General features: G+C 44.5%; 1 protein-coding gene across 1 annotated transcript in view; it reads left to right on the top strand.

Annotated features, from left to right (window-relative positions):
• The window catches only part of VPS39 (VPS39 subunit of HOPS complex), a 48785-nt gene that overhangs the window by 20548 nt on the left and 2156 nt on the right, over positions 1-26081 (top strand). The window contains exons 8-24 of the mRNA XM_010367029.2: positions 1488-1671; positions 7577-7697; positions 7809-7929; positions 12134-12263; positions 16739-16881; positions 19408-19551; positions 20020-20161; positions 20285-20371; positions 20702-20775; positions 21116-21214; positions 21818-21935; positions 22444-22572; positions 23206-23308; positions 23541-23586; positions 24461-24610; positions 24777-24911; positions 25169-25260. Coding sequence (XP_010365331.1) covers positions 1488-1671; positions 7577-7697; positions 7809-7929; positions 12134-12263; positions 16739-16881; positions 19408-19551; positions 20020-20161; positions 20285-20371; positions 20702-20775; positions 21116-21214; positions 21818-21935; positions 22444-22572; positions 23206-23308; positions 23541-23586; positions 24461-24610; positions 24777-24911; positions 25169-25260 — 2018 coding nt within the window. The remainder of the gene's footprint in view (positions 1-1487; positions 1672-7576; positions 7698-7808; positions 7930-12133; positions 12264-16738; positions 16882-19407; positions 19552-20019; positions 20162-20284; positions 20372-20701; positions 20776-21115; positions 21215-21817; positions 21936-22443; positions 22573-23205; positions 23309-23540; positions 23587-24460; positions 24611-24776; positions 24912-25168; positions 25261-26081) is intronic.

The following is a 26081-nucleotide window of genomic DNA, read 5'->3' as shown; positions in this document are numbered from 1 at the left end:
TATTTACATACAGTAAAATGTATTTTTTTGGTGTACAGTTCTGTGTTTTGACAAATGCTTAGATTTATGTGACTAATGCCACAATCAAGATTCACAACACTACCATCACCCCCCAACATTCCCTCGTGTTACCCCTTTGAAGTCAGCCTCTCCTTCTGTTCCCAGACCTGTAGTAACTACTCATCTGCTCTTCATCTCCTATAGCTTTGCGTTTTCCAGACGTCATATAAATTGAATCACACAACATGTCACCTTTTGAGTCTGGCTTCTTTCCCTTAGCAGAATGCATTGGAGATTCATCCATGTTGTTGTGCGTGTTAATAGTTTATTCTTTTTCATAGCTGAGTAGTAGTCTATGGCATGGATATTTGTTTATCCATTCATCAGTTGATGGACAAAGTTGTTTTCCACTGGGCGCAGTGGCTCACGCCTGTAATCCCAGCACTTTGGGAGGCGGAGGCGGGCGGATCACGAGGTCAGGAGATCGAGACCATTCTGGCTAACACGGTGGAACCCCATCTCTACTAAAAATAAAAATAAAAAAATAGCCTGGTGTGGTGGCGGGCGCCTGTAGTTCTAGCTACTTGGGAGGCTGAGGCAGGAGAATTGCTTGAACCCAGGAGGCGGAGGTTGCAGTGAGCCGAGATTGCACCACTGCACTCCAGCCTGGGTGTCAGAGCAAGACTCTGTCTCAATTAAAAAAAAAAAAAGTTGTTTTCAGTTTTTAGCAATTTTGAATAAAGCTGCTAAGACATTTGCATACAAGTGTTTGTGTAAACATACATTTTCATTCCTGGGCAAATGCCTGGAAATGGGATTGCTGGGGCATATGATAAGTGTATCTTTAAGGGGCATATGATAAGTGTATCTTTAAGGGGCATATGATAAGTGTATCTTTAAGGGGCATATGATAAGTGTATCTTTAAGGGGCATATGATAAGTGTATCTTTAAGGGGCATATGATAAGTGTATCTTTAAGGGGCATATGGTAAGTGTATCTTTAAGGGGCATATGGTAAGTGTATCTTTAAGGGGCATATGGTAAGTGTATCTTTAAGGGGCATATGGTAAGTGTATCTTTAAGGGGCATATGGTAAGTGTATCTTTAAGGGGCATATGGTAAGTGTATCTTTAAGGGGCATATGGTAAGTGTATCTTAAACTTTATAAGAAACCACCAAACAAAAAGGCTGCCCCATTTTGCATTCCCACCAGCAGTGAATGCGAGTTTTAGTTGCTCTGCATTCTCGCCAGCACCTGGCATTGTCAGTTGCCAGGCTAGATGCTTTTCTTTGCATTAGAGAACAAAAGAACGGGTTTTATATTGTGATAACAAAGCTTATTATAATGAACTCCGTAACATTTTCTTATGTCAAACGAGGAATATTATTGGCTTCTCTAGGTTTCGGGTTCTCTCTGGATTTTTCCAGCCTGTATTCCTGCCTCTGGCTGGGGAATGCTAGGTGACTCACTCTGTTTCTTCCTATAGGTGGATGGAAAGGGGTCTATCAAAGAGCTCTTCCCAACAGGAAAACAGCTGGAGCCCTTAGTTGCACCTCTGGCAGATGGAAAAGTGGCTGTGGGCCAGGATGATCTCACCGTGGTACTCAATGAGGAAGGGATCTGCACACAGAAATGTGCCCTGAACTGGACGGACATACCAGTGGCCATGGGTGAGACCAGCAGTAGCTGCTGTTTCCCACTTTGGGTTGGGGTTGTGTGCCATTCCTGCAAGAACGGAGTCCCATTCGTAGCTTTGGCAGATGCTTTACATTGTGTCATTCACTTTCCGTTCCCCTTCTTGTAAGTAGATGACATTTTAGGGTCATTAAAAATGGGATAGTCTAGTTCTTGCAGGAAGTTGAGGGGGAAAACATGTGAACAGAAATGTTTATTTTAGGAAGTGATTATCTACTGCTATTTTTTTACTTCTTAGTTTTTTTTCTTCCTCCTTTTTTTAAGAGTTTTGATTGTGACCTCTGCCAAATAGACTACATTTGGAAATGAGTGGAAATTCGTTGTGTATTCCTATAGTATGAGTAATTCCATGTTGAAGGGTTTTTAATGTCGTAATTCCATGTTGAAGGGTTTTTCTATTGTTGCTATTTTGTTGTTGTTGTTGCTTAGAGGCACAGACAACATTTAGGTGATTTAGGTGTCAGTCTCTATTCTACGCATTAGGTGCTTCTGTTCTTATGCTTGCTTCAGGTTCCCAGCTCTCCACAGTGGAATTGCTTGGAAACATATAACCACTCTTGCCTCATTTTAGTTTCAGTCAGAAGAGTGAGTATTACTAAAATAGTTGCTGCTGTGAAGTGGGATATGCTGACATGCTTTCTGTCTTTAAACACCCCTGTCTCTGGAAACAAGGGTTACAGTCCTGGATAAAGAGACAAGACAAGGCACTGCTTAAGGTGTTAAATTGGATGAGTTAAAATTCGGTAGTTCAGAGAAAGGGAAGTTTGTTGTTTAGTCAGGAAGAAGTTTCATTACATAGGTAAGATTGGACTAGGTCAGGCAGGGAGTTTGGAACCTGGCTTGAAGAAAAATTTCCATTCAATCTAGGCAGAAAGCAGTTTGATAAATGAGTAGAAGTCCAAAGACATGCCAATTTGGGAGAGGGCATTACAGAGCCTGACTTAACACAGGTGGTCTGAATTACAGAGCAGTGAAATAGGGCTCGTTGTTACATGCCCATGAGAAGGTCTGGGAGGCCAGTAGATTCCTAAATGGCAGAATGTCTTGATAAAAGCATCATGTTCTGGCCGGGCGCGGTGGCTCACGCCTGTAATCCCAGCACTTTGGGAGGGTGAGGCAGGCAGATTGCCTGAGCTCAGGAGTTCACGACCAGCCTGCATAACATGTTGAAACCCTGTCTCTACTAAAATATGAAAAAAAAAAAAAAAAGCTAGCCGGGCATGGCGATGTGTGCCTCTGGTGCCAGCTACTTGGAAGGCTGAGGCAGGAGAATTGCTTGAAGGGAGGCGGAAGTTGTGGTGAGCCGAGATTGCACCACTGCACTCCAGCCTGGGCAACAGAGCGAGACTCCATCTCAAAAAAAAGCATCATGTTCTAGGGTGATTATTCTGGTTGTGGTTAGAGACGAGTAGTCCAGAAGGGAGAGAAATCAAAAGGTCAGTATTTTAGAAGGTCCAGGATTATGGATAGTAACAAGTTTGAGGGGCTTACGGGGCTTTATGGGAGGTTTCCTGATGTTCTAGGGGACCTTGTTTTTCCTTCAGAAAAGGAACGTTGGTAGATGAGTTTAAGAGGCATGTAATATGATGGTCAAGTGTGTTTCTGATTTCCCAGTGTGAGAGTTCCTGTTTTCCAACCTTCGTTAGTGCCTGGGGCCTTCATCGGTGCTTCTCAAAACCATGTCTGTGTCTTACTGCTGAAGTACATTTTGAGGCACTTGCCCTGTGAGGTCTCCTTTGACCCACAGGCAGGATTAGTCACTTCTCCTTGGTGCTTCCGTAACCCTTTCAGATATCTCTGTCACGGCAACTTGTCACACGTGAGCAATCTGTCTCCTCTGTTCCTGTAGGAGCTCTGTGAGGTCTGAATGCATGTCTTGATCCACTTTGAGTCATTACTACATAGTACAGTGCCTGAAACATCAGAGCAACTTAGAAAATGCTTGCTGAATAATTGCAGCATTATCCTCGTCAGTCATTATTTATATGCCTGCTGTACACCAGCCAATCTCCCAAGTTTTGGAAATATAAAGAGATCCAGACCATCTCTATTGTCAACAAAAGATATGACAACCAAAGGGGTTTCTGTTATAGATTACCTTTTTAATTAAATGAGAACGTATTCAAGTGGGCCAGATTTTAAAAGGAGAAAGAAATTTTACATATGTTTTACAAGTTAGCACTAAAGAGAATTGTACTAACTTTTCAAAATGAGGCCAGCATAAAAAGAAAAGAAAAAATTTAATATAAAACAATACGCTTTTAATTTTATTTTTCTGGTAGAATGAAAAATATCAGCATAATAATAGCAGTAGCATTCAAAATGATAGAACTACAACTTAGTTCTCAGGTTACTCATTTCTGAGTTCCCTCCTAGCTTTGAAATTTTATTGTACTGTTCATTGATAGTATAAATTGCAAATATAATAGGAAAAACTTTTTATCAGATAGTGGATAATTAAACCAGTGCAGCGGCTCATGCCTGTAATCCCAGCACATTGGGAGGCTGAGGCAGGAGGACTGCTTGAGCCCAGGAGTTTGAGACCAGCCTGGACAACATAGTGAGACCCTGTGTCTACAAAAAATAAATTTAAGAAATTAGCTGGGCATTGTGCTGCACGCATGTAGTCCCAGGACTTTGGTGGCTGAGGTGGGAGGATTGCTTGAGCCTGGGAGATGGAGGCGGCAGTAAGCCGTGATCACACCACTCACTGCATTCCAGCCGGGCCTGTAGAGAGAGACTCTGTCTCAAAAAAAAAAAAAAAAAAAAAAAAAAGGATAATTAGGAATATAAATTCATAGCAGATTAGACACACTAAGAAATTATTTTTATGAATATATTCTTTGAAGTTAAACTTCTATGTGGTAATTAGGCATGTAGTGGTTTGCTTTTTACTAATTTTTTTGCTTTTAAAAACATTTTTATTTTTAAATGTAAAAAACACATAACATACAATTTATCACCTGAGCCATTTTTAAGTGTATGGTTAAGTGGTATTAAGTATGTTAACATTGTTGTACAATAGATCTTCAGAACTTTTTTATGTTGCAAAACTGAAACTCTATAATACCCCTTAACAACTCCTCAGTTCTCCCTCCAGCCCCTGAAGCCGCCGTTCTCCTTTCTGCTTCTATGAATTTGACATCTTCTAGATACCTCGTATAAGGGGAATCATACAGTATTTGTCTTTCTGTGACTGCCTTATTTAATTTACCATAATGTCCTCAAGGTTATGCCTTCCTTTTTAAGGCTGAACCTTAAAAGGGTAATATATATTCCACTTAAAATTTAGGTAATAAAATAATTACTTAAAAAGGTAATATTCCACTGTATGTATATACCACATTTTGTTTATCTATCCATCTGTTCATGGATGCTTGGGTTACTTTCACCATTTGACTACTGTGAATAATGCTGCTATGAACATGTGAGTGCAAATATCTCCTTGAAATCCTGATTTTCAATTGTTTTGAATATATACCCAGAAACGGGATTCCTGGACCACATGGTGATTCTATTTTTAATTTTCTGAGGAACCACCATACTGTTTTCCATAGCAGCTGCACCATTTTACAGTCCCACCAACAGTGCACAAGGGTTCCAGTTTTTCCATATTCTCGTCAACACTTGTTATTTTTATTATTTTTTTTTTAATAGTAGCCATCCTAAAGGCCAATGGGTGATATCTCACTGTGGTTTTTTACTAATTCTTGATATAGTACAGAATATAGTCATAGAAAATATTTCTATTATCTCTAAGTTAGAGAAATTACGTTTCATATAGTATACAAACAATACCTTTATTTTACAGTTCATTGTAAGGTAAGGCAGATTCTTATTCAGTCTTGTTCTGAGATTTGTGTTTTTAAAGATATGTTTTGTGTTGCTTATTGTCTAAATTCCCTCTATGTTAAATCTCCTTCACCATACAACTTCTCGAATATTGGAAGACTTGATTTGCAGTGATTTTATGGTTTTGTCAGCTCTGCTTTTTGCATACTGACTTCTTAAGGACTGTGTGGGATTGTTCTGCTTCATCCAGCATGTTAAGCTTTGGACTGTCACATGCCTGTCAAAAAGTATAGAAAATATAGTGGATTTATTAAAAGTTATTTTCAAAAGAGAGAGGAAGAGTGAAGAAAAGGAGTATAACCCAATAATTTGTACTGGATCAGAAGGGTAAATTTGGGGTTATGGATAGATGAATCAAAGGTGTTTTTTTAGATATAATAGAGGAAAACAATTGTAAGACTTAACAGCAAGTATCAAATAGAAATGCCTACACTGAGAAATCTGCCCAGCCACCTTCTCCGTGTACCATTAAACCATTGTCTTAGTTCATTTGTGCAGCTATAAGAGGATACCACAGGCTAGGTAATTTATAAAAACAGAAATTGGTTTCCTCACAGTTTGGGAGACTTGGAAGTCCGAGATCAGGGTGCCAGCATCTGGTGTCTTGTGAGGGCCTTCTTGACGCTCCTTCACATGGTGGAAGGAGAAGGGCAAGAGAAAGATGAGCTCTGTGTTATCACATGGCAGAAGAGAGAGAACCCACTCCCACAAGCCCTTTTTATAGCACATTAATCTGTTGATGAAGCTGGAGCCTCACCACCTAAACACCTCCCATTAGGCCCCACCTCCGAACACTTTTGCACTGGGGATTAAGTGTCCAATGCACAAGTTGGGGAGGGAATAAAAACAGTCAAACCATAGCAGCCATCAGGTGGAGCATCACACCTTTTCTCTGTGGAAATCTCTAGCAGAAACAACGTTGGCTAGAAATGTGGAACTCTTCCCTTAGAGTAATTTTAGGGAGAATAGAATTTGCCTTCCCTGCCCCCCCCTTCCTTTTTATTTATTTATTTATTATTTTTATTTTGTTTATTCATTTTTTGAGACAGGGTCTTGCTCTGTCGCCCAGGCTGGAGTGCAGTGGCACAATCTCGGCTTACTGCAAGCTCTGCCTCCCAAGTTCACACCATTCTCCAGCCTCAGCCTCCCAAGTAGCTGGGACTACAGGCGCCCGCCACCACGCCCGGCTAACTTTTTTGTATTTTTAGTAGAGATGGGGTTTCGCTGTGTTAGCCAGGATGGTCTCGATCTCCTGACCTCGTGATCCGCCCGCCTTGGCCTCCCAAAGTGCTGGGATTACAGGCATAAGCCACTGCGCCCGGCCTCTTTTCCCCCCTTTCTAAGAGAACAAAGAAGAGGTTCTGTTACCTGGTTCTCCCACTGATGCATTGTTACGGGCAGCTGCAACTGGCCTTTGGCCTGGCTTTGTGACTGATGAAAAGGGAGCAAGTGAAACTTTTATACAGTTCTTTGGGGAATAAGGCAGGAGTGGGATCAGGCGACTGTCAGCACAGCTGATGCGTCTTTTTTGTGCAAAAGATTTCTCTTATCATAACTCAACCAAAGCAATTTTTTTTCTTTTTCTTTTTTTAGAGTCAGGATCTCACTGTGTCACCCATGCTGGAGTGCAGTGGTGCAGTTATGGCTCATTGCAGCCTCAAACTCCTGGGCTCAAATCATCTTCCCACCTCAGCCTCCTGAGTAGCTGGGACTATAGGCGTGTGCCACCACACCTGACTAATTAAAAAAAAAATGTTTTTGTCGAGACAGTGTCTCACTAAGTTGCCTAGGTTGGTCTCAAACTCCCCGCCTACACGACCTTCCCACCTCAAACTCTCAAGTTGCTGGGATTACACGCCAATTTTTTTTTTCTTTCTTTCTGAATCACAGTGTAAGATCCTGGCTTGATACTTGACTAGTGGACTTTTTGGAGATCCATTTAAATGTATCTTAGAATGGGCAGCTGAAACACTCCATAAACCCAAAGCCTTAGACTGGAACAACTGCTTTATGTGTTCTCCTTCACAGAGCACCAGCCTCCTTACATCATTGCAGTGTTGCCTCGATACGTGGAGATCCGAACATTTGAACCGAGGCTTCTGGTCCAGAGCATTGAATTGCAAAGGCCCCGTTTCATTACCTCAGGAGGGTAAGGAATTTCTTTTTTTACTGTGGCTATATATTATCCCAAAGTTGTAAAGTCACCTGTGTCATCACAAAGCCTGTGATCTTTTGCTAATATTCTTACTTTTGCCTCCAGATCAAACATTATCTATGTGGCCAGCAATCATTTTGTTTGGAGACTCATCCCTGTCCCGATGGCAACCCAAATCCAACAACTTCTCCAGGACAAGCAGTTTGAATTGGCTCTGCAGCTCGCAGTAAGTCTCATTCATGACTAGTCTGCCTTCCTTATTGTTCTTGAAAGTAGGTGATTTGGGTGTCAATGTTCATATTTATTTTGGATTAGTAGGCTAAGCACATAGCTGAAAGTCCGGGGCCTTGGATACTAGGTCTGACTCCACCATAAAATATCTCTGTAACTCTAAGTGATTTTACTTTTTCACTTTATCTGTCCAATGTAGAATGAATATCAATTATAGTAATAGCACCTGGTAGAATTAATGTGAGGGCGGGAGCGGTGCCTCACGCCTGTGATCCCAGCATTTTGGGAGGCCAAGGCGAGCAGATCACCTGCGATCAGGAGTTCGAGACCAGCTTGGCCAACATGGCAAAACCCCATCTCCACTAAAAACACAAAAATTAGCTGGGCATGGTGGCAGGCACCTGTAATCCGAGCTACTCAGGAAGCTGAGGCAGGAGAATTGCTTGAACCCAGGAGGTAGAGGTTGCGGTGAGCCGAGGTCATGCCACTGCACTCCAGCCTGGGTGACAGAGCGAGACTTTGTCTCAAAAAACAAAAAAAAAATTAATGGGAGAATAAAATAATTTAATAGATATTGTATGGTCATGAAAAATTAAAGATAATGCAGACATTAAACTCTAGTAATAATCATAAATATGCTGTTATAGTCAAGTTGAATGCAACAACTAGAGGACCCCTGAAAATTCCTTTCCACAGTAGACTCCTATGTTTGGATAAGTAAGCTTTCTTTTGATATTCTGAAACTACTTCAAGTTGTTGTATTCAGCCAGGCTGCAGTCTTATATTTATGATGCTTGCTGTAATGTTTGCAAGGGATCTTGTTCACAGCGAAATAGTGACCACTTCTTGTTCCAAGGTTGATGTCAGAGTCTGTGTCTTGTTCTTTTAAACATCCTCAGTGATGATGATCGTCATCTGTAGGGGGTGGATTTGCTTTTAGGAAACAACCAAAAGGCATTCTGAGCCTAACCTAGTTGTTAAACCAGATATTGCTACTTTATGTATTTGGGGGTTTTTTGAGTTTTTTTGTTTTGTTTTGTTTTTGTTTTTTTGCGACAGGGTCTCACTCTGTCACCCAGGCTGGAGTGCAGTGATGCAGTCTTGGCTCACTGCAGCCTCAGCCTCCTGGTCTCAGGTGATCAGCCCACCTCAGCCTCCTATATTGCTAGGACCACAAGCATGTACCACCACACCCAGCTAATTTTTTTTATTTTTTGTAGAGATAGGGTCTCACTTTGTTGCCCAGGCTGGCCTTGAACTCCTAAGCTCAAGTGATCCTCCTGTCTCAGCCTCCCAAAGTGCTGGGGTTATAGATGTGAACCACCATGCCCAGCCTCAGATAGTGATACTTTAAAGAAGAGATTTTTATGAAGATGATAATAATAAAACTGAATTTCTAGGGTATCCTGTAAACAATTTCTGAAAGGAAAGCAATTTTTTAGAATGCAGATACTTTTAGTTATCTATGGTGGCTACTTGTGAAGAATATAATAGTATGACATAGTTAATATTCCATAAAGATGATTGCTTTCTTGGAGCACTGAATTTCAGCATCTTACTGTTTTTTTTCTACTCATGCATTGTCCTGTATTATTTTATTTTCATTTTTAAAAATAATACAATGAATGCCCATGAACGCACCATCCCACCCAAGAACCATAATTTTTATAACTTTTTATAGTCCTTCCCATCCCATCCCTCTGCCTCTCCTCCAGATGTAATCATTATCCTAAATTTTGTATTTATCATGACCTTACTCTTTTACATACATATTTAAAATATATATTTAATATACAAATATATGTTTACATTTAAAATATGTATTTAATGATTAAACACATGTGTAATCTTTTACATATATTTAATATATGGAAGTATGTATTTAGTTTTTGAACTTTATAGAAAGGTTACGCAGTAGGAAACTCTTTAGTCTATTTTTCTCAGCAGGAAGGTCTCAGAGTCTTTCCAGTGATCTTCCTAGTTCAGGTTGTTTAATCTCAGGTAAAGAAAATGGAAGTGGGTTCCCATTTTTCCTTCTCTTTTCTAGGCTCATACTTATTTTGTGTTCTGCCCTTTTTATGACAAAAAAGGTTTGATTGCCATCATCTTAGTCCAGGAAGAACCTATCTTTTGTTTGAATAGATAAGCAAACATAATAGAACTTTCAGAGGGAAATTCCAAGCTAAACTTTGGCATTGATAAGTCCTGGAGCCAAGTGTCAGAGAGGGACAGTTCACTGTGGGCTGGAAAAGGCATCCTACGGCTAGACACTTGAGTTGACCCTTTAAGAATATGTTAGATTAGGATTAAGAGCAGGAAATGGAGCATTCCATTCCAGATGGAGAGGAAGTTAAGGGAAAAGTGTGGCCTATGTCTATCACATTTGGAGCCTGTCCTGACTGGAGAAGAAGGTGTGGCATAAATGTCGGGGACTCAGCTAGATAAGGAGGCTGGCACCAGGTTTTGGAAGCCTTTGAAGCACCAAGCAGGAGAGGTGAGACCAGGGACAGCCACATGTTGGTGATGGCTTGGACTAGTGTGGCGGTAATAGGAAAAGAAAGGAAGGGGGGAAATTGAGAGACATTTTGAAAGGAAAAACTAAATTTGATAAAGATTGGCTAAAGAGGTATAAGGAGAAAATAGGTTATGAGGAAGAAGCAAAGTTCATAGCAGCTGCATTTGTTTAGCTTTTACTGAGACTGGGACCTTTCCCAACAGTGCCAGCTATGCCAGATGGCTTTCTTTTTTTTTTCCCCAAGACAGAGTCCAGAGTCTTCCTCTGTCACCAGGCTGGAGTGCAGTGGTGCAATCTTGGCTCACTGCAACCTCCACCTCCTGGATTCAAGCAGTTCTCCTGCCTCAGCCTCCTGAGTAGCTGGGATTACAGGCATGTGCCACCACGCCCAGCTAAGTTTTGTATTTTTAGTAAAGATGGGTTTCACCATGTTAGCCAGGCTGGGTCTCAAACTCCTGACCTGAGGTGATCCACTCACCTTGGTCTCCCAAAGTGCTGGGATTACAGGCGTGAGCCACCATGCCTGGCCCAACCCATCCTTTATGTCTCAGATTAGGTCCCTCTTGGAATCCATGCTGGACCCCTGACTCAGACTGGATTGGGGACCCCTCCCACATGCTTGTCATCACTCTTACCCTATTTTGTTTTCATTTTGTGTTTTTAAACTAAACTAGGTTTTATTCAGATTTGACCAGTTTTTCTATTAGTGTCCTTTTTTCTGTTCCAGGATCAAATCCAGAAATCAGATTGCATTTAGTTGTCATGTGTCCTTAGTGTCCTCTGGTCTGTGACATTTTATCTTTCCTTGTTTTTCATGACCATGACAATTTTCAGGATTATCAGTTAGGCATCTCATAGAAACCCTGTTGTGTTTTAATTGCGTATTTAGGCTTTTTTTTTTTTTTTGAGACTGAGTCTCGCTCTGTTGCCCAGGCTGGAGTGCAGTGGCCGGATCTCAGCTCACTGCAAGCTCCGCCTCTCGGGTTTACGCCATTCTCCTGCCTCAGCCTCCCGAGTAGCTGGGACTACAGGCGCCCGCCACCTCGCCCGGCTAGTTTTTGTATTTTTTAATAGAGACGGGGTTTCACCAGGTTAGCCAGGATGGTCTTGATCTCCTGACCTTGTGATCTGCCCGTCTCGGCCTCCCAAAGTGCTGGGATTACAGGCTTGAGCCACCTCACCTGGCCGCGTATTTAGTCTTACAGTTAGATTGTAAGGGCAGCCTGTAAGGCGGATACCATGTGGCTGTCTCGTACACTTTGTTTTATTATTTATTTATTTATTTATTTTGAGATGGAGTCTCACTCTGTCACCCAGGCTGGAGTGCAATGGCACGATCTTGACTCACTGCAGCCTCTACCTCCTGGGTTCAGGTGATTCTCCTACCTCAGCCTCCCGAGTAGCTGGGACTACAGGCACTTGCCACCACGCCCGGCTACTTTTTTGTATTTTTAGTAGAGACGGAGTTTTACCATGTTAGCCAGGATGGCCTTGATCTCTTGACCTCATGATCCGTCCGCCTCGGCCTCCCAAAGTGCTGGGATTACAGGCGTGAGCCATCGCGCCCGGCCTTGTCTTGTACGCTTTGGTGTCTGTAGCTCCTAGCATCTTCTCTAACATCAAGAACGTACTGAACCGTATTTGTTGAGTGAGTGAGCTCTTACCTATTCTGCTCTGTTATTAGGAAATGAAGGATGATTCCGACAGTGAAAAGCAGCAACAAATTCATCACATCAAGAACTTGTATGCTTTCAACCTCTTCTGCCAGAAGCGTTTTGATGAGTCCATGCAGGTCTTTGCTAAACTTGGCACAGGTAACAAGTGGTGAGGCCTTCATATAAGGAACTGGTGGAGGAGGGGAGCCTGGAAAGTATGGGGAGAAATGATAATAGACTTCTGAGAATGGAGAAAGTTTAGGCTCAGCTAAATTGATCCTCATACCTAGCAAGATCCTGTGGGGTGGCCATAGTGGTTACCTGTCTATACTCCTAATCCTGTGAATCTGGTCTTCTCAATAAATGTGGACTCCCAGTTTTCCAGTATGATATGCCCTTGCCATTAACGAAAGGTAGCAGCAGGTCATTCAGTTCAACAGATGGGTATTTGATCAGCTAGTGTTTATTGAATACTGTTCTAGACCATATTCCTTGGATTAAACTGCAGATCATTTTTGAGAGCCAACACAGGGCAGTGCCATGAAGCCCTTCCTTTTCGTAGTGTCCTGAAACCTCTCGACATGACTGTAGTGGCGAGGAGCAGGTGCCTTGGGGTCTGCCTGAGATCCGGCAGAGTACTGGACCTCTCTGTGTTTCTGCTTTCTCCTCTGCAAAAAAGGGATGATCATACTACTGCTTACCTTAGAGTGTTGCTGTAAGGATTATATGAAGTGCTTTGAACAGTGTCTGGCACTTAACAAGTGCTCTGTAAGTGTTTGATGTTATTAGTATTGAATATCATTACTGTATATTCAAAACTGTATATTCCAGTTTTGCTTAATTTGGATCAATCTATATATATACTTGGTTTGACTCTGTATCATACTAGTATCTCCTCTTCTCCTCTTCATTGCTTTGCCTTTTTTCTACCATTCCTCAACCTTGGCCAGTAATGAACTGTGGTAACTCCCTGTATCAGTCAAGATTCTTGGTTGCAGCCGGGCGCGGTGGCTCAAGCCTGTAATCCCAGCACTTTGGGAGGCCGAGACGGGCGGATCACGAGGTCAGGAGATCGAGACCATCCTAGCTAACACGGTGAAACCCCGTCTCTACTAAAAACTACAAAAAACTAGCCGGGCAACGTGGCGGCGCCTGTAGTCCCAGCTACCCGGGAGGCTGAGGCAGGAGAATGGCGTGAACCCGGGAGGCGGAGCTTGCAGTGAGCTGAGATCCGGCCACAGCACTCCAGCCTGGGTGACAGAGCCAGACTCCGTCTCAAAAAAAAAAAAAACAAAAAAAAAAAGATTCTTGGTTGTGAGCAATGGAGACCAACTCTGGATCGTTTAAGTAGAATCTGGATAAATTAAGCAGAGTTTATTGGAATGTTAGGGTAATGACAGTTGGAAGAACCCATAAAATTGATGGGAGATTAGGTGGGGAATAGATGGAAATGAGGGGAGCTCTGGAGGCCCTCCCAGCTGGAAACAGGAAGCCAGAGAATGATCAGTTTGCAGCCAGGACAGGCTGGGCCATCCTGCACTAGCATAGCCACCTCCTTAGCCATATAAAAATTGCCACCTACAGTGTATTAGCTATCTAATGCTATGTCACAAATCTCCCCAAAACTGTATGGCTTAAAGTAACAGTAGTCATCCATCTCTGTTAGTACTTGTTGGTCAGGAATTTGAGAAGGGGTCAGCTGCACTGTCCTTGCTTCACGTCTCTCAGGCAGTTGTAGTCTTATGTCAACTGGGCTACCATCATTTGAAATCTGGACCGGGCTAGAAGATCCACTTCCAAGCTGGCTCACTCATATGGCTGACAAGGTGGTGCTAGCTGGAGCTGGGGGCCTCAGTTCTTGTCCAAGTGGGTCTCTCTTCAGAGCTGCTTGAGTGTCCTCATGCATAACAGCAGGCTCTTTCTGGAAGGAGTGTCTAAGAGACCTAGGCAGAAGCCTCAGTGGTCTTTTGTGACTCTCGCTCCTGCTATATTCTGTTGGTTTACAAGGGTCCTGCCATGTTCAAGGCAAGGAAGTTCAGACTTTGCCTCTTGATGGAAGAGTGTCATGTTATCTAAGAGGAGCACATAGGATGGGATGTATGATATATGTTGGTGTGTACCACACTGCTTGTCATCCTTGCATCATTTTCTCCAGATCAGGGGATCTGATTAGCCAGGATTAGGTCATGGTCTGACCCCCAGACTCTACCAGGGGTGGAGAAAGAGGTTTGGCTCCCCTCTGCTTCTGAAGGCAAAGGTAGAGCTATCCTCCCACCAAGACTCCACGTAGCCTGGAAGAGAGAACTTGCCCTTATCTGAAGTACCTAGAGTAGGCAGATGCATGGAGACCACAAGTAAAATAGAGGTTCCCAGGGGCTGGAATGGAGGGAGAATAGGGAGTAATTGTTATTGTTGGGCAGTTTCAATTTGAAATGATGGAAGAGTCCTGGAGATGGATGGTACTGATGGTTGCACAACAGTGTGAATGTATTTAATGCCGCTGAATTGTAGGCTTACAAATGGTTAAAAGGGTAAATACTGTAGCGTGTATATTTTACCACATAGAGACACACAGATTGTTGGATGAGTTGAAGTATCAGAAGACAGGGGTCTACTACTGGACATGGATATGGGCATATCCCTGTGACCCAGAGGTCAGCAAGTTGCTGCTGCTTCCACTGCCTAAGGCCTGCAGTGACCTCTGTGCCCACAGAGCTGGTGACTGGGTGTGGGCTGCTGTATCCAGGCAGGTGCCTCTACGGAGTGGCAGAGCTGTAACCAGACACTGGAAATGCCGAGTCTGCTGCACACACTCATGAGCTGGAAGAAGGAGGCTTCCATCTCACTTCCAGTTTCCAAATCTCATATCCTGTTTCTGGGTGGAACCAGATTTTCACTTAGAACCCTGACTGCTAGGGAGTTTGAGAAAAGTCGTTTTCAGTTTTATAGCCCCTGTGGACTAGAAAGGAGTAGAAATGGATAGGAAGTGCCAGTTGACCAATAAACAATAGCGTTCCACAGTATTATAAATTATAATAAATGTAAATTATAGTAAATTATATAACCAGTTAACCAGCCCCCAGTGGCAGTGAGGGGGTATGTTGGCTACTTACAGCATTTTGCTGTTACAATCTGGGAGTGGCCAGGTATGGTGGCTCATGCCTATAATCCCAGCTTTTTGGGAGACCAAAGAGAGAGGATTGCTTGAGCCCAGGAGTTCAAGACCAGCGTAGGCAACATAGTGAGACGTCATCTTTACAAAAAATTTAAAGGTAATTAGTTGTCAGGGTAGTACATGCCTGTAGTCTCAGCTACTTGTGAAGGTGAGGCAGGAGGATCACTTGAGCCAAGAGGTCAAGACTACAAGAAGCCAAGATTGTGCTGCTGTACTCTAGCCTGGGAGACAGCAAAACCCTGTCTGAAAAAAAAAAAAAAAAATCTGTGAGCATCTGTGAGAACATAAATTCTAAGGCAGAAGGAAAATGTCACCTCTTTGATATTGTTAATATGTACCATTTTGATTCTTAATGTAGCAGAACATTTTCCCACTTATTTATACTCTCTTGTCAGTTGGTCTTGTCTTTTGGTCATTTATCAAATGAAGTCTTACATTTTATTACCAATTTATGTGAATTTGTTTATCTAATCAACATATTACCCTCTTTTTAAAAATTTTTTTGAGACAGGGTCTCCACTCTTGCCCATGCTGGAGTATAGTGGCATGATTCACAGCTCACTGCAGCCTCGACCTCCTGGGCTCAAGCAATCCTCCCACCTCAGCCTCCCAAGTAGCTGGATACAGGCACATGCCACCATGCCCAGCAAATTTAAAATTTTTTGTAGACATGGGGTCTCACTCTCCTGCCCAGTCTTGTAATCAACAAATTAATCTGTTGCCATGTGTACTACAAATATATTCCCTAGCCTGTTGTCTGCTTTTTTTTTTTAGTGTTTCCTTTTTTGACATAAATTTTTTGTTAAGTTTCTTGATCTCTTCTACTTCAACATCAGCATTTTTCCTTAGAAATTTTTTATTCTTGGCCGGGCGCGGTGGCTCAAGCCTGTAATCCCAGCACTTTGGGAGGCCGAGACGGGTGGATCGCGAGGTCAGGAGATCGAGACCAACCTAGCTAACACGGCGAAACCCTGTCTCTACTAAAAAATACAAAAAACTAGCCGGGCGAGGTGGTGGGCGTCTGTAGTCCCAGCTACTTGGGAGGCTGAGGCAGGAGAATGGCGTAAACCCGGGAGGCGGAGCTTGCAGTGAGCTGAGATCGCGCCACTGCACTCCAGCCTGGGCGACAGAGCGAGACTCCGTCTCAAAAAAAAAAAAAAAAAAAAAAAAAAGAAATTTTTTATTCTCTACTTTCAGATGCTTGATAAATATTCAATTCTGATTCTGTGTGTGTATTTGAATATAGTCATGCCATTTTTGTGATGTTTTAGTGAATTTTAACATATGTATAAAGAATGCTCAAATCATAAGTCTACAGCTCATTGAAAGTTTATGAACTGAGAGTCTTTTTTTAAAAAATCACTCTGGAACTTATTTTGCTATAGTAATAGTCTTGTTTTATTTTATCCCTAAATTGTTGGGCTCCTTTCCAGAGGAATCATGTTTACCTTCCATATAGATCCCACCCATGTGATGGGTCTGTACCCGGACCTGCTGCCCACAGACTACAGGAAGCAGTTGCAGTATCCCAACCCACTGCCTGTGCTCTCCGGGGCTGAATTGGAGAAGGCTCACTTAGCTCTGATTGACTACCTGACACAGGTAGGTGTAATACAGAGTGCGTGAAAGAGTTTGCCTGGGAGTTTCAGTACTTGTTTCTCTATGGCAAGGAATTTAAGGCCTTCTCTAATGCTAAGGCATTCTATAAATTAATGCTCTAGGAAGTCTGCCTAGGGTAAAGTTTCTTTCTGCTACTTCTTCTAACTTAACAGTACCATTGAAGTGGGGTTTTCTGCCAAATCTTGATAATAATAAACACACCCAATTCCTAGTAAATTTGCACTAAGCTGTTATAGAAACTAAAAAAGGTAAATTTTAGTTGATAGAAGCATACAAGATTTTTTAAAACAAACTTTTTGTAACATACATGGATTTGGGGAAAATGCCTCCTGTATGTGGAACCACTTGGAAAACACACAAAAAAAGTACAAAACAGAAATACAAATTACCTATAACTCTACCACCAGAATATAAGAAACTAACATTTTAGTGTTGTCCTTCTAGACTTTTATGTCTGTGAATTAGCTTTTGTTTATTTACTTCTTGGTTTATTTATTGCAAATGGATATCAAATTATAGATTGTTTTATAGCTTACTTTTAAAAAATGTAGCCATATACTGAGAAAGTACTTCCTTGTCAATAAATATCCTTCTATAACATGTTTTTAAGGGAGGTATTTAGATTTAAAATTTTTTTTTTTTTTTTTTTTTTTTTTTTTTTTTTTTTTTTTGAGACAGAGTCTTGCTCTGCCGCCCAGGCTGGAGTGCAGTGGCCGGATCTCAGCTCACTGCAAGCTCCGCCTCCTGGGTTTAGGCCATTCTCCTGCCTCAGCCTCCCGAGTAGCTGGGACTACAGGCGCCCGCCACGTCGCCCGGCTAGTTTTTTTTTGTATTTTTTTTTTTTAGTAGAGACGGGGTTTCACCATGTTAGCCAGGATGGTCTCGATCTCCTGACCTCGTGATCCGCCCGTCTCGGCCTCCCAAAGTGCTGGGATTACAGGCTTGAGCCACCGCGCCCGGCCTAGATTTAAAATTTTTTATGATTTACTATTATAGACATGTATTTTTTAAGTCAGCACTAAAACCAGCATCTCCATTAAAGTCCCTTAATCCTAGATTTCTGTCACAGAAGCCTATTGTTTATTTCCTGTGTACCCATTCAGAATCAGAGACCTTACTGATATTTTTTCCTCTTAAGTGTTCTGCAGACCTTTGTAAGGGGTCTCCAGAACGCTCCAGGGTAGGCACTGAGAAGTATTGCTGTTGGCTGGGCGCGGTGGCTCCTGCCTGTAATCCCAGCACTTTGGAAGGCCGAGACAGGAAGATCACCTGAGGTCAGGAGTTTGAAACCAGCCTGGCCAACATGGTGAAACCCTTCTCTACTAAAAACACAAAAATTAGCTGGGTGTGGCGGCCCACGCCTGTAATCCCAGCTACTCAGGAGGCTGAGGCAGGAGAATGGCGTGAACCCAGGAGGCGGAGCTGGCAGTGAGCTGAGATTGCACCACTGCACTCCAGCCTGAGCGACAGAGTGAGACTCTGTCTCAAAAAAAAAAAAAAGAAGTATTGCCGGAAAAATGGTCATGCTGCTTTCCACTCCCTGCCTCTGGGTCAGTGAGTTCCCGCAGGTCTGATCAGGCATGGGTGGTCTTGGCCCTTCCTTGACACTGGGCTCCAAGGGTACCCTCCTGGGGCTGGCAGCCTGCAAGGAGCACACAGACTTGCCGCTGTCTACACACTGCACACACTGTGCTAAGTAAAAAAGATTCCTGGGCATAGTATCTCCCAAAGCCTGTGGCACTGTGGAAGGCCCTCCACTGCCAGTGTCTTAGCCGTAGGAAGGTGAGCACATGTCCTTCCCCGGCCTTCTTCACTGACACTGGGAATGCATGAAGTAACTGACACTAATATTGTGCCAGAGAGATGGCAGAGCAAGACCATGGGCTCTGCCAGACTCAAGAGAATACCTACTGGATGAAGTTCTAGGATAGGCAGAAACTCATCTCCAGGGATCCAAAGCAGATCAGTGGGTGGGATTGTTTGGGAACAGCACGAGGAACTTTCTGGAGTGATAGAAATGTTATCTTCCTTCACTGAGGTGGTGGTTACATGCATGTACACATCTGTCAAAATGTATCTGATGGTACACTTTAAAAGCTTAGATTTTATTGTAAGTTATACCTCAATAAGGTTGATTTAAAAAAAAAATAAAAGAACATGGGCTTTGGAGTCAGACCCCACTTTGAATCCTGCCTTACCCCTTACGTAGCAGCTGACGTCTGTGCCTTGGGTTCCTCACCTGTAAAATAAGGATAATATTATTGGCACTTGCTTTAGGATTAAGATGGTATATATAAAGTGCTCGGCATGGTGCCTGGTCTGTAGCAAATATTCAATAAATAATTGTTGTTGTCTCTGTGGCAGTTTGGCAGTGCTAAACATTGAACGCTAATGTGAGATCAGGCCAATGGGCATGAGCTGATTTGGAGGTATTCAGAATGACTCAGTCGCTCAGGTGACAAAGGAAGACTTAGTCCTGGCCTTAACCCCACATTTTGACCTTTGCAGAAACGAAGTCAATTGGTAAAGAAGCTGAACGATTCTGATCACCAGTCAAGCACCTCCCCGCTCATGGAAGGCACTCCCACCATCAAATCCAAGAGGAAGCTGCTGCAGATCATCGACACCACCCTGCTCAAGTGCTACCTCCATGTGAGCCACCTGCGCACTCGGTGCCGCAATCCCCACTTACCCTGACAGTCTGGGAAAGGAAAAGGGAGTGCTGGATCCTGGGGGACCTGCCACTAGTAAGAGTGAAGTCTTTGATTCTGGAAACCATAGAGACTCTCCTGATGCCTGTGAGTCTCTTGGAATTAAGAGGATAAGGCAAGATATCAACGCACAATTGTACAGTGGGTTCATCATCTCTGGTCGGATTGCAGTTCGTGCTACAAAGTCAGCTGGGACAGTATTTCCTTCAAAAAGTTCTGTCCCTCTTCTCCCCCACAGAACATTAAAACACATTGTGCGAAGGTCCATAAATGCTCTAAAAGCCTCTACCTGCTGTCCTGAAAGAGGGCTGTCTGCTTCCTCTTGCTTGTGCCACATTCCTGGCCTTTCAGCCTAGAGCAGGCCTGGGCTAGGGAAGCAGTTTCCACTGAACTCCTGCTCTTTCTGCAGACGAATGTGGCCCTGGTGGCCCCCTTGCTACGCCTGGAGAACAATCACTGCCACATTGAGGAGAGCGAGCACGTGCTGAAGAAGGCCCACAAGTACAGTGAGCTCATCATCCTGTATGAGAAGAAGGGGCTCCACGAGAAAGGTGTGGGGCTGGCTCCTTGGATCTGGGAGGGACTCTTGTACATGGCAGGGGAAACCTACTGAGATGTGACAAGTCTCCTGTGGGGAAAAGGCTCATGACCTTGTTCTTGGGCTTGGTGGTCAGCTCTGCAGGTGCTCGTGGACCAGTCCAAGAAAGCCAACTCCCCTCTGAAAGGCCACGAGAGGACAGTGCAGTATCTGCAGCGTCTGGGTAAGTCCATCTTTTGAAAGGGAGGGGAAAGCGCTCCTGTTCAAACGACCGGGTCTCCCTCCGTTTCTGTTTCTGCTTGGTTGCTCCCCTCCCTTCCATGCTTGTGTTCACTCAATTTCATTCCTCCAGATGGCATAAAAGTCCCTCGGTGGTTGACCTATGACAGCCCCGTGGTATGGAGCCAGCCCAGTAGGACTAACAGCCCCGAGTAACTCATGCTTGAGCTATCTTTTCAGGAAAATGAATTCTGGGGCAACCTGCCCACCTGCCTTCCCAGTGCCATGGGCAAGATGGGCCGCAACTGCTAACAAGTCCTGCTTTCCCCTCTAGGCACAGAAAACCTGCATTTGATTTTCTCCTACTCAGTGTGGGTGCTGAGAGACTTCCCAGAAGATGGCCTGAAGGTGAGCCATGGGAGTCCCTTGGATTTATCTGGTGCCGCACTTGGTCCTGGCTGCACTTGGGACAGCAGTGGATGGAGAGGAGGGTGGATTCATGCATCCGTCCTCATTGGTGCTAGAAAGGGTGGACTGGGAAGTGTGAGCCAGCGCCGAAGTTAGTAGAGAGAGCCTTGCACAGGCTTGAGGAGGCCTGTGCCTCGTCTGACACTCTGACTGCCTGCAGATGCCTTCTTGTACCCTTCCCCTCCTAAAGTCTGTTTGACCGCTGCGCTGACATGCATGTGTGTTTGGTGGAACTGCAGTCAGATGGTTCTGCTGCTGGAACTCGGGTTCATTCTGACAGATATTTACTGAAGATCTCCCAGAAGTGGAGTCTCTGCCACGGGATCGAGTCCTCGGCTTCTTAGTAGAGAATTTTAAGGGTCTGGCTGTTCCTTATCTGGTAAGGCATTTTTTGGTCTGCACTAAAAAGCTTTAAACCCAGGATCCAGGACTGCATGGTTCTGTTATCCAGCTGTTCAGATTTGGGATTTATGTCACTTGCGGATTGGAAGGATGAGGGTTATTTCACCTTCCTCTGAAGAAAAAGATCCCAGTAGACCAAGCTGGAAATGCTACCTACCAAATCTAGGTAAAGTACAGAGGGATGAAAGAATGACGTTTTAGAAAAAAGATTCCAAAGCCACATTTGTACAGCCAAACTCAAAAGTGACCACAGGACAATCAAATGGGCTTAAGTACCAGGATGCAGATATTTAACCATAATTACATGGGTCATTGTGAGAGTTTGGAGGATTATGGGACCAAATTTGTAAAAAGGAGTTTGGAAGTTGAGAAGACGGCTCCTCACGTTACTGGGTCGCATTGTGAAACTTCCGGTGAAACTTCCCGGTGGCTTTAGATGAGCTGTCTCTTGGTCATCTTTGCAGCCTAATCAGGGGATAATCTGGATGGGACCTCTCGGGCCTTAAAAATGTGCGGCAGGCTGGGAGACCAGGTCACAGCCTGGAGAATACCAGTGACAAGGACTTCCATCTTGCCTCAGGAACACATCATCCACGTTTGGGAGGAGACAGGCTCTCGGTTCCACAACTGCCTGATCCAGCTGTACTGTGAAAAGGTGCAAGGTCTGATGAAGGAGTATCTCCTGTCCTTCCCTGCAGGTACCAGTTCTCTTAGGAAGTCAGTTGGCCCCAGGCCTTAGAGGAGAGCACAGACCCAGGTGCCACATGTGGTGGGGGTAAGCAGGCCACCCTGTTCTCTGCCCAGGTGGGCAGAAGTTCTGAAGAGGAGCCAGGGCAGCTAAGTGACACAGGCCTGGCACATGAGACTCAGGAGCCCTTGTCTGGGTCCTGGCATCTCTGAGTGTCTCAGATTCATCGCTGGGGGAGGGTGGAGGGAACAGACCTGTCTGCAAGATGGCAGCTATACTGATAAACAGGTTTGCCCACAGAGTATTTCTCTACTCAGCTTATTTGTTTTTTAACTTTAAGCTGATGTTTTGGGGCCACATAGAGACTGTGAACTAAAAGCAGTGAGCACGGAAGCCACCCTCGAGGCCTTTCTGGCCATGTGGTGACATCCTTGAACCCCATTCCCTTCATTTTTCTTGATGACCCCACATTGCCATCTGGCAGCATACTTTCATGTTGAGCTTGGTTTCCCTTAAAGGCAAGACCCCAGTCCCAGCTGGAGAGGAAGAGGGTGAACTGGGAGAATACCGGCAAAAGCTCCTCATGTTCTTGGAGATTTCCAGCTACTATGATCCAGGCCGGCTCATCTGTGATTTTCCCTTTGATGGTGAGTGTCTGGCTTACGGCCAGAAGCCACTTCCGCTGAAGGTCGAGCGAAGACTAATCCACCCCTTTCATTGTTCCCCAACTCTCCACAAAAGTTGGGCCTGGAAAAACCAGGCGTTTCAGGCCAGTGTTCCTGTTTTGTCCCCTCTGAAGACTCACTTTTGTACGGTGACTGAGAAAAGTCTCCTTCCTGGGTGTGAACCACATGCTAATTGATAGCCAGGTTGCAACCTGTTTTTTGCTTCAGAACATGTTCTTGGCCAAGTTCATTGTTCAGCAGTTTTTGTAATCTGGCGTGATTTGTCTTTATGAGAGCTGAGAGCAAGCATTTGCTTATCTTACCTGAACCACTTGGCTTGTTGTAGGTGGTTGTTAAGTACTTGGCTGCTGAATGAATATTCTTACCCAGTTTATATGTGATCTCGAAAAAGATGGGATAAAGTACTTCCCAAAATAGCTCCCTCCTCCTCTTTTAAACTTCAGTCATCTCCTCCTTGAAGAAAAACCCAAGCAATAAGAAGCCTATCTTCTTCCCTTTTATACTGCCGTGTGTCCACTCCTCTGGACAGCTTGGTCCTCACCTTGTGCTTGCATGCTTGGTGGCAGTGGTTCCTCATATTCCTCTTCCTCCTAGGCCTCTTAGAAGAACGAGCTCTCCTGTTGGGGCGCATGGGGAAACACGAACAAGCTCTTTTCATTTATGTCCACATCTTGAAGGATACAAGGATGGCTGAGGAGTAAGTTTGCCCCGCCATCCTACCTCCTAAGCAGTCTACAGGCCCCGCAGAGAGATGAGAGCTAAGAAGTCCATCTCCCCATACTCTGCTGCGGGAGCAAGAATCGCCTCCATCCCGGCCCCCAGTTTTGGCTATGGTTAGGCTGCTCGAACAGGCTGCACGCACAGCCTCTCATTTAAATGGGCCCCCCCACCCCCCACACCACCTGCTCTCACCACTCTCTCCCTTACAGGTACTGCCACAAACACTATGACCAAAACAAAGATGGCAACAAAGATGTGAGTAGTGGCCCTGACCCTGGGAGCACGTGTGCATATGTCGCCCCATTGGTTTGACGAGAGGTGGCAATAATATGAGTGGCAGAATGAGACAGGGCATGGGTCAGGGCTCTGATTCATCTTGCATGTGTGTATTGAGGGAGAGCATGGGACCATTCGTCCTGGTGTGCTTGGGGTAGTTCTGGTGTACATCTTTATCATCCCTGTGATTATTAATAGCACTCCTGTCTCTTTACTCTCAGGAGTCTTGATTTGTGTCATATATTATGAGGTCCGCCTGTCGAGTGGGAACCTGTCATGGTTCTGATGTACTACATCTCCAATACACGTTGACTTGTCAATGTCTGGAGACATTTTTGAGTGTTGTGACTGAGGACAGGGGTGCTGCTAGAATCCAGGGGGTAGAGGCCAGAGATGCTGCTAACAATGCACAGGACAGCCGCCAAACCAAGAATCATCTGGCCCCGAATGTGCACTGAGGTTGCGAAACCCTGTGTTACTGGCACCAGTAGGAAATGCAGCATCTCACCTACTATCCCCACCTGCAAAAATGTGGACAGGGTATCAGCTTTTAAAGCCAAAGGAAATGAGGAATCTTTTTGAATTATTTTACCGTGGTAGCATTTTGTAAATGGTATAATGGTAAACAAATACAAGGCATTTGGTTTTTTCTCTCAGGGAAAAAGCAATCCTTCATTAACATCTTCCATTGCCCGTTTGACCTTACCAGTTTAAAAGGTGAAAATGGCGAGTTTTACATGCTCAGTGATAGCGTTACTGTAGACGAGCCCCTCGAATCTTTAGGCGCGCTCCGTGCTGGGGGTTCTGGGCGGGTTGCTGCCAGCCTGACGTGGCTGTTTTCTCTCTGAGACAGGTGTATCTGTCCCTGCTTCGGATGTACCTGTCACCCCCCAGCATTCACTGCCTGGGGCCAATCAAGCTGGAACTGCTGGAGCCAAAAGCCAACCTCCAGGCTGCCCTGCAGGTCCTGGAGCTGCACCACAGCAAACTGGACACCACCAAGGTCCGGAGTTGTTCCCAGGGAGATGGAGGGTGTTTGCAGGGAGCATCGAGTGAGAAGAGGAAATGCAGAAAGGGACTAGGGTCCAAGAGCTCCATGGCTGCAGACATTTCTTCATTCTTACCCCTGTTCCGCCTCACCCAGTCGCTATCTCTGTTCCTGTCCCTAGGCCCTCAACCTTCTGCCAGCAAACACTCAGATCAATGACATACGCATCTTCCTGGAAAAGGTCTTGGAAGAAAATGCACAAAAGAAACGGTTCAATCAAGTGCTCAAGAACCTTCTCCATGCAGAGTTCCTGAGGGTAGGTATGGGCCTTCCAAACTCTAGGGTGGGCTTTTAACTTCCAGTACGAGACAGTGTCCGCATGTTCCCTTCCGACCAAGGCAGAGCCTGTACAGTGCAGCTCAAGCTGATCCAGTAGCCAGCCTGACATTGAATTGCCAGTGTTCTAAGCAGAAGAATCTGTGACAGCTGAAAGAGGAGGCAGTGCCGGCCTCTGCCTCCTGTTTCTGGGTGCCACACTGTGGAACTTCTTCCTCAGTCCCCCTGTTCTTCCAGGTCCAGGAAGAGCGGATTTTACACCAGCAGGTGAAGTGCATCATCACAGAGGAGAAGGTGTGCATGGTGTGTAAGAAGAAGATTGGAAACAGGTGCGCCTCCTTCATGCCTGTGCAGCGTCTGGGCTCTGTGGAGGTTCCCGGGGGTGGAGAACGCTCAGGATGGATTTCCACCCTTTAACAGAGCAGGAGAACGTGGCCGCTGGCTGTCCTGACAACTTTTAGTTCTTGAGCTTTCAAAGAGCAGCCTGTTCTATCTGTTGGGGGTGGGCTTTGAGAATTTAAAGACCCACAATATATGGTATGGAGCTGTTGGATTCTTGACCATAAAACTCTTCCCCTCTCGAAGCTAGAAACTGATACAGTGGGTGCCGGAGAGATATAGGTCAGCAGAAAGTTGTTATATTTTAAGGAAGATCTAGTGAAGGAAGAAAAAGATCTTTCGAGTTACTGCAGTGTGACTGGAGTAGGACGGTGAGCCAGCCTCATACTGTGTTGAGACACATCCTCCAGTTAATCCCTTTCTTCAGAGGAGAGGGACTTGTCCCTTTTCGTATGTAGCCGGAAAAATATGTTTCTTTAGAAAGACAAACTCGCTGTCCTTTTTAGAATTAGCCTGAAACCTGTTCTGATGGACATGGTCGGCTCTGAGGAAGCCAGTGCTGAGTTTTGGGCTATTGCACTGCCCATCTTTATTATGCCGTGTGTTTTGCATAGTAAAATAATACCGCATGCACTCTTAACTGTGTGCACCTCATCCTCTGGTTATTTGACAGAGATGATGGCTACAGAAATCCAGAGCCCCTCAAGGCAGGCTGTTCTTTGATGTTTGGGTGGGCTGCTTCTGGGATGGCCCCCCAGCAATGTGCCTCTTCTGTAGGAGGTGCCGCTGCCAGAGAAGTGGTCACTTAGAG

This window comes from Rhinopithecus roxellana, chromosome 5, assembly GCF_007565055.1.
Source record: "Rhinopithecus roxellana isolate Shanxi Qingling chromosome 5, ASM756505v1, whole genome shotgun sequence".
NCBI classification, from domain to species: domain Eukaryota; kingdom Metazoa; phylum Chordata; class Mammalia; order Primates; family Cercopithecidae; genus Rhinopithecus; species Rhinopithecus roxellana.
Note: the sequence above shows the minus strand (reverse complement) of the source record. Positions and strands in the feature narration are given on the sequence as shown.